This window comes from Arachis ipaensis, chromosome B05 (genome assembly GCF_000816755.2).
Source record: "Arachis ipaensis cultivar K30076 chromosome B05, Araip1.1, whole genome shotgun sequence".
Lineage (NCBI taxonomy): Eukaryota > Viridiplantae > Streptophyta > Magnoliopsida > Fabales > Fabaceae > Arachis > Arachis ipaensis.
In genome coordinates, this window is record NC_029789.2 from 110,666,081 (window position 1) to 110,682,683 (window position 16,603).

The 16,603-nt window shown below is 38.2% G+C and overlaps 1 protein-coding gene across 1 annotated transcript; it reads right to left on the reverse strand.

Moving 5' to 3' along the window:
- On the reverse strand, positions 14,117–16,176 carry LOC107643781 (probable galacturonosyltransferase-like 3). Its single transcript, XM_016347521.2, has one exon. The coding sequence runs from the start codon at positions 15,692–15,694 to the stop codon at positions 14,645–14,647; it is 1,050 nt and encodes a 349-aa protein (XP_016203007.1). The 5' UTR covers positions 15,695–16,176; the 3' UTR covers positions 14,117–14,644.

Consider the following 16,603-nt stretch of genomic DNA (forward strand, 5'->3'; position numbering starts at 1 on the left):
GGTAGTTGGTAGATTTATATTTCTTGCACTTTTATTATGCTTTCCTTTTATGCCTTCCAAGTGTTTGACAAAATGCTTGGTTGGATGTTAGAGTAGACCTTGAGTATTCTTGGCTTAGGAAGAGTAATTAGGTAATCTTGAGTCATGAAAACCCAACTTATGTTGGTGATCTAGAGTTGTGAGCTAATATTATTTCCATTGAAGCTAATCTTTTGCTAATTCAATTAGTAAATGATTAGGACTTTTGGATTGAGATTAGCTAGTCTTATTAGACTTTCTTCGAGTATAAGGATAACATGATACCTTCCTCCATCGTCGGGGATGACGTAATAAGATAAATTCTTGTTTATTATTGTGATATGATTTGTTAGTCTTGTTTGACGTTCTCCCTATGTGAAGATAACATGATACCTTCTTCCATTTGCTGGAGTTGACTAAATAGGATGAATTAATCATTGCATGACTAGGATAAAAAGCTTATATTCTCAACCCTTGCCATGAATGTCTCTCTCTTTATTACTTGCTTTCTTTAGTCACTTGCTTGATTTACCCTTCTTGTCATTTGATTTCTTGCCCTTTTATCAATCAAACCCCTTGTTCCTTCATAGCCAATAATTGACCACTTTATTACAATTCCTTGTGAGACGACCCGGAGTATAAATACTTCGGTTAATTCTTATTGGGGTTTGTACATGTGACAACCAATATTTTTGCATGTGAGGATTCTTTGTTGGTTTAGAGCTATACTTGCAACGAGATTTCATTTGTGAAATTCTAAACCGTACAAGAAATCGATCATCACCCACTTGGACACATAATCAACTGCCACTAAAATATAGTTGTTTGAATGTGAGGGAGGGAAGGGTCCCTTGAAATCAATGCCCCACACATCAAACCACTCGACCTCAAGAATCCCCTACTGTGGCATTTCATGGTTGGTAGGGAGATTCGTGGCGTTTTCACATCTGTCACAGTTCTTCACAAATTCTCTTGAATCTCTGAAGATATTCGGCCAGTAAAACCCGCTCTGAAGGACCTTTGTAGCTGTCCTTTCACCACCAAAGTGGCCTCCATAATCAGAACCATGACAGTGCCAAAGAATCTACTATTTTTCCTCATCCGGGACACATCTCCGGATGATACCATCTGAACACCTTTTAAAAAGGTATGGTTCCTCCCAAATATAATGCTTTGCATCCGTCAATAGCTTCTTTACTTGTTGCCTACTGTACTTCTTTGGAATAAAATTCATGGCTTTGTAATTTGCAATGTATGCAAACCATGGAGCCTGCTGAATGAGGAACAATTGCTCATCCGGAAACGTCTCAGTCATAGCTGTGGGTGGTTGTACTCCTGCTTCAGGCTCAATTCTGGAGAGATGGTCAGCTACTTAATTTTCTAACCATTTCCTGTCTTTTATCTTAATATCAAACTCTTGAAGGAGCAACACCCATCTGATTAATCTTGGTTTAGAATCCTGTTTGGTTAGAAGGTACTTCAAAGCAGCATGATCAGTATAAACAATAACCTTAGAACCAATTAAATAGGACCTAAACTTATCAACAGCATACACAATAGCTAATACTTCTTTTTCTGTAGTTGTGTAATTCTTTTGGGCATTGATAAACCCTATTTGTAGGGTTTATCTTGTGCTTAATTTAGGGGATTTTATGACCTTTTACCCACATTTATCCAATGAAATAGCATGGTTTCATGACTGTCTCCCAATTTGTGCTCAAGTGTGAAAACATGCTTTCTAGGTCCTTAATTAGCTAAATTTAATTCACCTTTGATTCCACTAGATACCTTGATTTGTTTGTTAAGTGATTTCAGGTTGAAAAGTCTAGGAATGGATCAAGGGAGTGAAGAGAAAAGCATGCAAAATGGAGAACACATGGAAAAAGCCAAAGATTTGAGAAACATCATCCACGCGTACGCGCATGGTACGCGCACGCGTGGATTGCGAAATCTACAGGGACACACACGCGCACTGTACGCGTACGCGCCAGTCTCCGCACGTGATTTTTTAAATAGAAAATGTGCCCAGTGATTTCTGAGAGCTATGGGGCCCAATTTACAACCAACTTTGGCGCCAAAATGCATAAAAAGACCAAGGATTGAAGGGCAATCATCATTCACTCATTTTTTTTACTCATTCACACACTTTAGGATTAGTTTTAGTTAGTTTTAGAGAAAGAAGCTGTCACTTCTCTCTAGGATTAAGAATTAGGATTATGTTTAGTTCTTAGATCTAGGTTTTGATTCAAGCTTCCTTCTATTTTTGCTTCTCAATTCTTTGTTATTGCAATCATCTTCTTCTATTCTTTTGTTGTAATTTCCTTTATGTTGCTTCTATATTTCGTTTTAGATCTACTCTTGTTCCTTCTCTTCTCTTTCAATTGAAGTTGAGGTAATTCATAATAATTGTGTTTCTTTTGATTGTTGTTGTTAATTCCTTGCAATAATTATTGTTGGATTTCATTCTTGTTGTAGATTTACCATGCTTTCCTTTCATACCTTCCAAGTATTTTTCAAAATGCTTGAGAAGATGTTAGAGTAGATTTTAGTGCTCTTAGCTTGGGAAGGTAACTTAGAAACTCTTGAGTTGCTAATGTCCAAGTGATTGACGATTGGGAGCTATTAACTCTAGATCTCACTAATTAATTTGGTGGAGAACTAGGTCTTATGGACTTGGATTGACATAGCTCATTTGACTTTCCTTTATTAGTTAAAGGATGACTTAATGGGATTGATCCTTGCCAATTCTCATGTTGTAGTTAGTGATTAGGATAGAGATCCTTGACCACCAACTCTTGCCAAGGCCCTTTTAGCTATTAGTTTAATTCATTGCCATTTATCTTTCTTGTCTCCTATCAAAACCCCAAAAATATGCCTCATAACCAATAACAACACACTTTGTTGCAACTCCTAGGGAGAACGACCCGAGGTTCCAATACTTCAGTTTATAAATTTAGGGGTTTGTACTTGTGACAACCAAATTTTTGTATGAAAGGATTATTGTTGGTTTAGAAACTATACTTGCAACAAGAACTTATTGTGAATTCTAAACCATATAAATATCCGATCATCAGGCATCATTTAACACACGGCTAGCATAGTAAATGACATGTATAAGCTTGCCATGCCTCTATCCTAAAATAGCTCCTATAGCAAAATCACTAGCATCACACATCAACTCAAATGGTAAATCCCAGTCAGGGGGAGCTATAATTAGAGCAGAGGTAAGGTTTGCTTTCAGAGTTTCAAAAGCATGCAGGCAATCAGAATCAAAGACAAAAGAAACATCAACAACCAACAGGTTGCTTAATGGTTTAGCAATTTTAGAAAAATCCTTTATAAATCTTCTATAAATCCTGCATGGACCCAAGAAACTCCTGACTGCCTTAACATTAGCTGGTGGTGGTAATTTTTCAATTACCTCCACCTTTGCTCTATCTACCTCCTACCTCCACCTTTGCTCTATCAACCTCAATCCCCTTACTTGAAATCCGGTGTCCAAGAACAATACCTTCTGTAACCATAAAATGGCATTTTTTCCAATTTAAAACAAGGTTTGATTCTTGACACCGTTTCAAGACAAGAGATAAGTGCTTAAGGCAGGATTCAAAAGAATTACCAAAAACAGAAAAATCATCCATAAATAACTCAATGAACTTTTCAACCATATTAAAAAAAAAATTTAAAAGCATACACCTCTGAAAAGTTGCTGGAGCATTACAAAGTCCAAATGGCATTCTCCTGTAAGCAAATACTCCAAAGGGACATGTGAATGTTGTCTTCTCTTGATCTTGAGGGTCCACTGCAATTTAATTATATCCAGAATATCCATCTAGAAAATAATAAAAAGCATGACCGGCTAACCTCTCAAGCATCTGATCAATGAAAGGCAAGGGAAAGTGATCCTTCCTTGTAGAAGTGTTGAGTCTCCTATAGTCTATACACATTCTCCATCCTGTGACTGTTCTTGTAGGAATAAGCTCATTCTTTTCATTCTTGATCACGGTCATCCCTCTTTTGTTAGGAACCACCTGCACAGGATTCACCCAAGGACTGTCAGAAATAGGAAAAATAATACCTGCTTCCCATAATTTCATTACCTCTTTTTGGACCACCTCTTTCATGGTTGGATTAAGTCTCCTTTGTGGTTGCACAACTGGTTTAGCATCATCTTCAAGGAGGATCTTGTGCATACACTTGGTTGGACTAATCCCCTTCAAGTCACTAATGGCCCACCCAAGAGTTGTTTTATGGCTCTTGAGCACTGAAATAAGCGCCTCTTCCTCTTCAGGCTTCAGGGAAGAGCTAATAATCACTGGATAGGAATCATTTTCACCCAAGAACACATATTTCAGAGAAGGAGGTAAAGGTTTGAGCTCAATCTTGGGGGTTTCCTCCTCTGCTTTAGGCGTGTGAACCATAGCCTTCTGGGGTGGTGAATCATCAACTTCAACTAATTCATACTCAGAAATAGGATCCAGAATGTCATCAAGCACCTCAGCTTTCAGTACCTCTTGAACAAGTGGTTCAATAACATCTATTTTCATACACCCTTCAGAATCATTAGGGTGCCTGAGAGCTTCAAAAATATTAAGGACCACCTGTTCTTCATTGACCCTCAGGGTTAATTCACTCTTTTACACATCAATCAGAGCTCTACCTGTAGCTAAAAAGGGTCTACCAAGTATAATAGAGGATTTTACCTCCTCTTCCATGTCTAATATAACAAAATCAACAGGAAAAATAAATGGTCCTACTTTCACAAGTAAATCCTCAACAACACCCACAAGTAATTTAATAGAAAGATCAACAAGTTGAAGAGAAATACGAGTGGATTTTACCTCCTCAATTTGAAGCTTTTTCATCACTGAAAGTGGCATTAGATTGATGCTAGCTCTAAGATCACATAAAGCTCTCTGAATGGTGACATCTCTAATGGTGTAAGGAATTACAAAGCTCTCTGGATCTAGAATTTTCTCAGGAAGGTTGTGTTGAATTATGGCACTACATTCCTTGGTTAACACCACTATTTCTTGTTCCTTCCAATTCCTCTTATGGGTCAACAACTCTTTCATAAATTTAGCATAGAGAGGCATTTGCTCAAGAGCCTCTACAAAAGAAATGTTGATCTGTAGCTTCTTGAAGACATCTAAAAATTTAGAAAATTGCTTTTCTTTGGAAGCCTTCTGGAGCCTCTAAGGATATGGCATTGTTGGCTTGTATTCAAGAGCCTTTGGCAATGTAAGATAAGTGTCAAGAGAGTCAGGGAATGGGTTGTCTACACGCTTTGGAGGGGCGTGCTCCACTTCTTCCTTCTTATCCTCTGGAGCTTCTTTTTCAACTAACTCTCCACTGACCTTGGTCTCAGAGCCAGCTACTTTACGACTTCTCAATTGAATAACCTTGCAGTCTTCTCTTGGATTCACTACTGTATCACCTGGAAATGTACTTGCAAACCTCTCAGGTATTTGCTTGCTCAGTTGGCCCATTTCCACCTCCAAGTTTCTAATGGAGGCTCTGATTTCCTGCATAAAACTCCTCATCATCTCCCAATTAGAATCTTCTTGGAATTTAGAATTTGCCTGCGGAGGTGATTGTTGTTGATGAGACTAAAATTGGCGGTTATTGTGATTGTTCTGTTGGAAGCCGTCCTGAGAATTATTGTTGAAATTCTGAGGTCTCTGAGGTTGGTCCCTCCACCCAAAATTTGGGTGATTTCTCCACCCCTGATTGTATGTCTTAGAATATAGATCAGTATTGGGATTTCTAGGACCACTCCCCATGTAATTGACCTGTTCAGAAGAGGATTGAGCATAATCATAATTATCATTTTGCACAAAATTACCTGTCATGTCATAAGAGACCTCTTGAGGTAGATTTTGGGTGTTGATAGCTGAGACTCACATTCCACCCATCTGTTGAGTAAGTAGATTTATTTGCTGAGATATAAGCTTGTTCTGGGCAAGAATAGCATTAAGAGCTTCTACTTCCATAACACCCTTCTTCTGAGGAGTCTCAGAGTTCACAGGATTCCTGTTAGATGAGTATAAATATTAGTTGCTAGCAACCAATTCAATAAGCTCAATAGTCTCCTCTAGTGTCTTCTTCTTGTGCAATGAACCACCTACGGAATTATCTAAGCACATCTTAGACATTTCACCCAAACTTTCATAAAAGATATCTAGTTGGGTCCATTTGGAGAACATGTCCGGAGGGCATTGCCTAGTCAGTAGCTTGTATCTCTCCCAAGCTTCATAAAGAGTTTCACCATCCCTCTGCCTGAAGGTCTAAACCTCCACCCTAAGCTTAGTCAGCTTCTTTGGTGGAAAAAATTTAGTAAGAAACTCATTAACAACCTTGTCCCAAGTATCCAAACTCTCCTTGGGTTGGAAATCTAGCCATAGCTTTGCTCCATTCCTCAGAGCAAACGGGAAGATCATGAGTTTGTACACCTCAGGGTTCACTCCATTTGTCTTCACAGTATCACAAATCTGCAAAAAATTAGAAATAAATTAATTTGGGTCTTCTTGGGGAAGACCATGATACTGGCAGTTTTGTTGCACCAGGGTGACCAATTGTGGCTTCAACTCAAAGTTATTTGCAGTTATAGGAGGCATCACAATGCTTTTTCCATAAAGATCTGCAGTAGGAGCAGAGTAAGAGCCAAGCACTCTCCTTTGTTGCTCATTCCCATTCGGATTTGCCATATTAGCATTAGCAGCATTATTAGGATCCATAGTGGATTCTGCAGCCTTGTAAAGTCTTGTTTGTTGCAAACGTCACCTGAAAGTCCTTTCAGGTTCAGGATCAAAGTCTAAGAGAGGTTTCTTGTCTCTGTTCCTGCGCATACACAGATAGAAGACAAGGAAGGATGGAACTCTCTACGTCAGAGTGCAAAGAATTTCCAGTAAGGTAACCTGTGTAAAGAGATAAAAGTACTGAATAAAACAAACACTAGAATTCAAAAATTACTATTAAAATTAAGGCTAAAAATTTTTGAAATTACTAGGAAAATTAAATAAGAAAAATTAAAATAAGACTAACTAGGGAACACCAAACTTAATTTTAGAAATTATAAAGAAATAGTTGAGAAAAATTTCGAAAATTTAAAGCCTAAAATTTAAACGAGACTAATAACATAAGAAAAATAAAAATAATAAAAGAAAATAAAGTAGGAAAGAACGAAAATGAACTAAAAAAAAAAGAGAAACGAAAGAACGTGGAACAATCACGATTGAAGTTAAACAAATAAAAAAATGAAACGAAGACAGGGCTTGATGAACAAAAGGAAGAAAAAATTAAAGGAAAAAAAATTGAAAAATAAAAATTAATAATACTAAAATAAAACTAATTAAAAGAAAAATTATCTAATCTAAGCAATCAAACAACGAATAGTTGTTGATCACAGTCAATCCCCGGCAACGGCGCCAAAAACTTGGTGCGGAATTTATAATCCACAAGCTAACCGGCAAGTGCACCGGGTCGTACCAAGTAGTACCTCAAGTGAATGAGCCACGAGGATTGATGGACTAAGCAACAATGGTTAAGTGATTTACTTAGTTAGACAAACATAAAATAGTGTTTGAGATTTCAAAGAGCATTAAACAGTAAACTCAGAATATCAGAAGACAGGCGATAAATAAGTTGGGAATAAAATATGGAGAAAACAGTTAAGGCTTCAGAGTTATCTATTTTTTGAATTGACTTTTCTTACTAACTATTTTTCGGATTTAATCAGGAATTAATTATCTTTTAGCCACTATGGATGCTATTTTGAGTCGTATACAATTCTATTTATTTTAGGTAGCATTCGACTGGATTTGATGGAGTTTCCGTAGAAAAAGAGAAGAAGGCAAATGATGTTGTCAACCCTGACCTCTCTGTACTCAAACCTGAATATCTCAAGCTACAGACATTCAATTGATGTGATTTTAGTGGCGTTGGAAAGCTAACTTTCAAATCTTTCCAATGATATATAATAGTCCATACTTCTTCTCCATCAATTCTGTCAAGGCTGCGCCTAACTTGAGATTTCTCAAGTTAGGCGCAAACTATTAAGGAATCAAGTGGTCCCCAACTCTCCAAGAAGCAAGCACGCAATCTCCTATTAATTCTGATTTAAAATTTATTTTATTTAAAAATAGGAAAAGATATTATTTAGTTTTAGGAAATATATATTGCGGATTATTTTAATTAATTCTGATTTAAACTTTATTTTTATTTAAAAAATATGAAAAGATATTATTTTAGTTTTAGAAAATAGATTTTAAATTAATTAGGATTAGATATAAAAGAGAAAAGAAACTTCTCTTCTAGGGATTATTCTACCTCATTCTAATTTACAGTTTAAGAGAATCCTAGTTTTCACTCTGAACCATGAGCAACTAAACCTCCACTGTTAAGGTTAGGAGCTCTGTCTATTGTATGGATTGATTCTATTGTTTTTCTATTTTAATTCATGTACTGATTTATAATTTAAGAATTGTTTTCGTTCTTTATCTTATGAATTTAGGTGGAATGGAAGTATGACCCTCTTTCTAATTGAGTTCTTGTATAACTTGGAAAAGCTCTTTACTTGAACAACAGCTTGAAAACAATTTCTCCTAAATTCTAATTATCTGGATTTAACGGGATACGTGACATATAATCCTCTTATATTTGGATAATTAGGATTTTTGTGGCATAATAACTAGAATTAAACTTCACCCTCTAATTGGAATTAATTGACCAAGGAATTGGCGGTTGATGAGAGTTAGAGGAGACTAAAAAGGTCTAAAGAATTAGGGTTTAGTCACATATAGTTTGCCATGAATTAAATCTTACATGATTAAAATAGTTAGTAAGAAAAGTCAATCCAGAAAATAGATAACTCTGAAGCTTTAACTGTTTTCTCCATATTTTATTCTCAAATTATTTATTACCTGTCTTCTGATATTCTGAGTTTCCTGTTTAATGCTTTTTGAACTCTCAAACACCATTTTCTGTTTGTCTGACTAAGCCAATCACTTAATCATTGTTACTTGATCCATCAATCCTCGTGGGATCGACCCTCACTCACCTGAGGTATTACTTGGTACGACTCGGTGCACTTGCCGGTTAGTTTGTGGTTATAAATTCCGCACCAGGTTTTTGGCACCGTTGCCGGGGATCTCAGAAGACAGGCAATAAATAAGTTGGGAATAATATATGGAGAAACAGTTAAGACTTCAGAGTTATCTATTTTCCGGATTGACTTTTCTTAATAACTATTTTAATCATGCAAGATTTAATTCATAGCAAACCATATGTGACTAAACCCTAATTTCTTAGACCTTTTTAGTCTCCTTTAACTCTCATCAACCGCCAATTCCTTGGTCAATTTATTCCAATTAGAGGGTGAAGTTTAATTCTGGTTATTATGCCACAAAAATCCTAATTATCCAAATATAAGAGGATTATATGTCACGTATCCCGTTAAATCCAGATAATTAGAAATTTAGGAGAATATGTTTTCAAGCTGTTGTTCAAGTAAAGAGCTTTTCCAAGTTATACAAGAACTCAATTAGAAAGAGGGTCATACTTCCGTTCCACCCAATTTCATAAAATAAAGAACGAAAATAGTTCTTGAATTAAATGAATCAAAACATAAATTAAAATACAAAAACAATAGAATTAATCCATACAATAGATAGAGCTCCTAACCTTAATAGTGGAGGTTTAGTTGCTCATGAAAAAGAGTGAAAACTAGGATTCTGGTAAACTGTAAATTGGACTGAGGTGGAATCCCCCAGAAGAGAAGTTTCTTTTTTCTTTTATATCTAATTCTAATTAATTTAAAATCTATTTTCTAAAACTAAAATAATATCTTTTCCTATTTTAAAATAAAAATAAAGTTTAAATCAGAATTAATTAAAGCAATCCGCGCGTCTTCAATTGATGAATGGGGACCACTTACTTCCTTAATAATCCACGCCTAACTTGGCGTGGGTTGCGCCTTACTTGAGTGGCACAGTGAGAAAGGGCACTTGATGCTCATAGCTTGCGCATCACTTGAATGAAAGGTGCGCCTAACTTGGAGTGCCTTCTCCAATATTGCGTGCTTTTGATGTGTCTTGCGCCTAACTCAAGCTTTAGTGCGCCTTACTTGGAGTCACGCTCATTGTTGCGTGTTGTTGATGAGCACTGCGCCTAACTTGAGATTTCTCAAGTTAGCCGCAGCCTAGGCAGAGCTTCTTGGGCGTTCTTCTTTCATCCTTGTGCCTAACTTGAGAAATCTCAAGTTAGGCGCAACCTTGGCTGTGCTGGTGGAGAAGAAGTATGGACTATTATACATCGTTGGAAAGCTCTGGAAGTTAGATTTCCAATGTCACTAAAATTACATTCATTGGATTTCTGTTGCTCAAGATATTTAGATTTGAGTGCAGAGAGGTCAGGGTTGACAGCATCATTCGCCTTCTTCTCTTTTTCTGTGGAAACTCCATCAAATCCAGCCAAATACTACCTAAAGTAAAAAAAATTGCACATGACTCAAAGTAACATCCATAGTGGCTAAAAGATAATTAATTCTTAATTAAACTCAACAAATTAAATACAAATTTACTAGGAAAAGATAGGAAAGATGCTCACGCATCACTAGCCTTGCTGGATTTGTATAGTATAGAAACTTGGTTAGAAACTTGATTAGCCTTGATGGTTTTTATGCTATCAACTTCATTTAGTATACTATTGCTATTCCAATTGCAGAATTTAGGAATCCTTAAGCACATAACTTCAAATTAGCCCCCTGTTTTCAATTTATTATTATGTAACTGGTAAAACTCAAGAATTTGTTATTTGCTCAGGTTTTTTAGTGACTATTTTTTTATCTTGTAGGGTCTGATCCCAGCATTGCGTGAGGTTATGCCAGGTGCACATCACCGCTTCTGTACGTGGCACCTTTGGCAAAACTTTCAGAAATAATGGAAGGATTCACACTTGAAGAGTTTGCTTTGGAAGTGTGTTAGAGCAATGACTGTCCAGGAATTCAACAGGCATATGCAGTCTATAAAGAGGATAAATGAGAAGGCGTGGGCATATTTAGACAAGTTTTCTAGGAAGGCATGGACCAGGACTCACTACAAAGACTTTCCAAAGGTTGACAATGTGTGTAACAACATGTGTGAGGTGTTCAACGCTGCCACCAAACCATACAGATGCAAGCCCGTCTTGACTTTATTGGAGGAGATTAGGAGGTATGCCATGACTAGTATGGCAAGGAACAAACTGAAACTCTCTAACCATGTGGGACACTTACCTTCGATTCAACAAAGTAGACTTACGAAGGAGAGGCATCACAACAGGTATCATACACCAATATGGTCTGGAGATACGGCTGAAGTCATGTTTGAAGTGCATGGTGAACCACATAATGTGGTAGTTGATTTGGGAAACCAAACATGTAGCTGCAGGTCTTGGCAGTTATTGGGTAAGTAATATTTTATTTTATTTTATTTTTTATTTTTTTGTGTAATTGCACGGTATCATACCTATCAACACACTTAGTTACTCAAATTTATTATTTGCTAGGGTTACCTTGTCGTCATACAATAGCTGCAATTTCAGTCATGAATGGTAGACCCGAGAATTATGTCCATGCATGGCTAACAATGGGCTCATACAACAAGACTTATGAATACGATATCAACTCGGTAAGAGGCCAACAGTTGTGGGAAATCTCACAATACCTCCATTGCTTACCACCTGTAAGGAGCAAGCCCCGTGACAGGCCATCACATTATGCAAGGAAAAAAGATGCACATGAGGCACCTGTTCGGGGGAGCAAGAGCACACTGCAACAAAATTGAAGAGAAAATATGGCAAATTCACCTGTGGGACATGTGGAGATGTTGGTCATACAACAAGGAGTTGTAAAATAGCAAAAAAATAAAAGGCTGATGAGCTAACAGCTGCTGCAAAGGCTGCTGAAGATGCTGCAAATGAGGGTGACGTTGGTGCTAAAGGTAACGAAGGTGAGATTGTTAGTGCAGAATGTGAGGTTGGTGTTGAAGAAGGATAAACTGAAACTCAAACAGAAGTTGCTGCTGAAGGGGGTCTAGGAGCTGAACAAGAACCTACAACTCAGGTATTAATATTATTAAAAACATTAATCAAAATTAGAGCTTGAGTTAATCAATTTGGAAACAAATCCATTTTCTTGTTAACTTGAGAGGATATATTTTTGGTCAGCTAATATCATTCTTGACAGGGTCATCATCCATATAATGACACTTTTTATTGTTGTTATTGCTATCACAGGCTGCAAAGACTACAAAGAATGCCAAGAAAGGGCTTCTGAGAACTAAAAGTGAGAGGCGTAACAAACTCCCTGTCAAGAGAATAACTTCATCCACTACTGCTACTGCTGCGACTGCTCCACATCCACCTGAGATTTCAAGAGAGACTATTCAGGGAGCTAGTGCAGCAACCTCTGAAAAACTGACCTCCTTCTTGAAATTTGTTCCAACTCCAGGATTCAACCCACCGAGAAAAAAATGTCTAACTAGCACAAAGTGTAGTGGCTTTTTGAGTTCATGTTGTTGTAGTTGAATGCTATAGTTAAACAATGTGTCTTTTTGTAATGTAACCTTTGAAACTTGTATGCGTGGCCTTTGAATGTTGTTATGGCCTATGATGTTTTGGGTTGTGATAGTATGTTATGCACAATGTGCTTTAGCACAAACAACACTTGTTCCATGTTCCGGAATTAGTTATGTTATGTTAAATTAATTTCATATTAGCTTTGTTGCATGTTTTAATTTATCTCTTTTTGGTTTAATTGAACACAATTTTAGCAGAACAAGTGCAGCATCAAGAGTTGAACTCATGTAAAATTAGTGTTTCATTTCATTCCATCTTCATCAAGACATTACATACCATTTAAGAAATTTAAAATTTCATAACATAATCATCATTTGTTGAATATAAACCCCAACAAGCTAAAACCTAAACACACACCAAAAGTAACTACAAAAGCCAGCAGCACCATTGTCATCATCTTCATGGTTTTAACATCACTCTCCAAGGTTGTCATCCTCCAATTTAACTCATAAAAAACTTCTTGTGGAATGGGTGTTACACAAACTGGTTTTTCACATCCATCAGCCCGGCGAAAAAAATTACAATGGATTCCATACTATAGAGTAAAAAACGCAGGTGAATCCAAACTCAAAGTGAAACCATCTTAACATTTTCTTCACAGCCATAACTTTACCTCATAGTTCGGACAACCATAAAATGGTCTATCAGGATTTTCTGCCGTCGTTGAGTACTTAATCACCGTTCGAAGCCCGCAAGTGCAGAAAATGGCGTTCTTACCTCCCCTATTGCGCATTCCTTTATTGCCATAAGGTCTGCCTGCAGAGTTGTTCCTACTTGAGCTACTTTGGCTTCTCTCGCCACCACCCATCATCACTCACGCAGACGAGAAATCAATTTGGGTTTTAGGGCGAAGAAGAGAGGTCGAAGAAGAGAATGAGAGTCGAAGAAGAGAAGGACACAGCATACAGTTCGAAGAAGAGAAGACAATTAGGGTTTTATAATTGAAATGGACTAATTCAGGTATTATTAGGCAAATCCAGATACCAATTTGAATCAAATTCAACCTTGGTACACATCAGCATACAACTAGAATCCCCACATGGCAGTTCACGTTCCACATCAGCAATGTTTAGATGGCACTTCTGCGAAGGACTAACGGAGATGCACGTTTTTTTTATTTTAGGGATTTAGTTGGTCATTTTTAAAAAATCAAAGACTAAATTGAATAACGATTTGAAATTCATGAACCATTTTAAACATTTACTTTAAATATAATATAATATTTGTTACAATTTATTTTTAAAAGTAAAATTTTATTATTTTAATATATAAAATTTATAAATTTGTATATACTAATATTTCATCGAATCTATCCTTTTAGAACGGGTCTAGGTCAACTAAATCCGATCTATGAACACTCCTAAGCAATCCCACTTAGTACTTATACCAATCAAATTGTTGGGTCATTTTGAACATCAAATCGAAATTTAACTCCTCAAATGTATTTGTGTAATTTCCAACCTCTTTCTATTTTAACATGTCATTTACCAAAGGAAAAAATATATATATAAAGAATGAACAATTTCCGGTTTTCAACAATATTGAAGAATCCGCCGAGTCACATAATACAGCATCAGTGAGGTACTACAATTATCCAAATGAAAAACCTATCTACCATTAACCCCACAACCACACACTGACGCTGTAGACTGCACACTAACCATCTACATTATCAATCTATGATTCTACTATACACAATACCCCAATGCAACCGGCAACCCAAAACGGCAAAACCCCGTTCTACATCACCGTATACCATCCGAAAAAGACACGTGTCAGACATTATCCGTACCGTACACAGTACACAGACACATTATTTTCCACTACACGCGCGTGTCCACCACCGTCACGTCACCACCCTCCCACCGCAACGGTGATTAAAAAATGATAATAATAAAAAGTATTAGCGCAGCTTGTTTGATTCCCCGTTTAGAAAAAGCAATTGCACGAAATTATCTTCAACAACTTCAATTTTCTTAAATTAAACGGAAAATCAAACATGCCGTAACAACTAGCTATCGGTGAAAACCGATGACACCGACGAAGAGTGCCGAAACAGATCGTACGGCGCCCAAAGACTATCCAGCGGACACGGTTTCTTGGAATCGATTCTTAGCCATGGCTTCCCTTTTCCACTCCAATGCAGCAAACTCACCGGACCAGGGTGAAGGTCACGGCAAAGCCCTTCAAGATTATCACCGCCGAGGCCGTGCTGGTTCCACCGGTGCTCCACTCTCTCAACGTCGCCGGCGAACACAAGCAAGAACGGCGGCAATGATCCAAGCTCGTAGATCCGGTTTCGTTTCTGAATCCTCATCCAGTTCTCAAGCTTCTCAGTGTATCTTCCATCCCTCCACTTCAGGAGATCTATGACCATAACACCTGTGTTGAAATAACACGCGTCGCGTCCCTTAAACGACGCCGCATAGCTAGGATTCGTCCAAAATCGGCGCGTAAAGTAGTTAGTGAAGTTCGCGTGGCAATACTCTGGTGCTCCAAGCACGTGCGTACCGAGATCGATGTTCCAGAGCTTCGCCACGTCATCGACGACGATTAGGTCGGAGTCGAAGTAAATAATTCGCCGTACAGTGGCCGGAAGGAGGTCGGCAAGGTAGATTCGGGCGTAGTTGAGTGGCTGGTCCAGTGCGCGGCGGATGGAGTATGAGATCTTGCCGCGGACGAGGTTTGAGTCGAAGTAGTAGAGGCGAAACGTAAGCGACGGGAATGTGGCGGCGATAGTTTGTCGAAGCTCCGGACGGCGGTGCGTGGTCGCAATGAAATGGAAGACTATGTTTTCTGGACATGACGCATGTTGGAGGACAGAGAAGACGCCGGCAACGGAGCCGCGGAGGTAGGTCGCATCAAGCGTCATGGCGATGTGAATTACGGCGGGGTTATGGTCGGCGCCAACGGCAGACCACGCGGCGCAACGGCATTCCCTTCCGTTACGGAATGCTTGAGCTTCGCGGAAGGTGGGAATATCACCGGATACTGGGAAATGTGCGGCGGCGGCAACTGTTACAGCTGTAAAGAGGAGAAAGATGAATGTCGGTGGCATCATGATGAAGAGTGAGAGGAAGGCTCATAGTGAAAGAAAAGGGAGTGTGTGTTTTTGAGAAGGTTTAGGGGTATGTTTGGTATTTCATCTTGATTTGGTTGGCGTGGGGTAACATTGGTAGGAAGCCAGGTTGGAAAGACGCGTCTCTACCTTTTTGCTTCGGAATGCGTGCTTTGTTACTGTGACGTGTGATGAGAAGGATTGTGATCTCCTGGTTTGGGGTTCATGCTAAGCAACACGTGATGCCTTGATAATGCGATCTTGAACGTTGGTTTACTCAATTGAGATGGGCTTGGGGTTCATGGTAAGCAACACGTGATGCCATGATAATGCGATCTTGAACGTTGGTTTACTCAATTGAGATGGGCAAACGGCTAAAATTTGATTCTGGTCTCTAGTAATTATGATTGAAGGGGTGTAGAAGATGCGTTTGGGCAAAGTCATGTGGTGCGATTTGTCTGCATGCGATAATCACATCGTCGAATCTAATATCGGACATTAGCGGTAAATTTACCGGCAGATTTGGTAATAAATTCGTTGGGTAAAAAAATTACCATCGGATTTGGATTTTCAACGGTAAATTCGCTAGTAATAATTGGAGGAAAAAAAAAAGAAAAATTGGCGTGATTATTACCATCGGATTTATCGTCAGATTTATCCGCTGGTAATCCGAATTAGTGGAACACTGCATTTTGGTCATTTGCAAAGCATTACTGTCGGATTTATCTGCCAATAAATCTAATGGTAATCTTGCCCTAAATTCGAATCGCGAATCGTCTCCCCCTCATTTCTAAACTACTCTCTCACTCTCTTTAACCTTCTCATTTCTCTCTCTCCCCCCACAAATCACCTCCGCCAGCCTCGACTGTAACACCCTACCACACAGAGCTTTACGCTTAAGCCGTAAAATAG

Coding starts and splice junctions, on each gene's coding strand:
- LOC107643781 (XM_016347521.2), bottom strand. CDS start 15,694: ATGATGCCACCGACATTCATCTTTCTCCTCTTTACAGCTGTAACAGTT.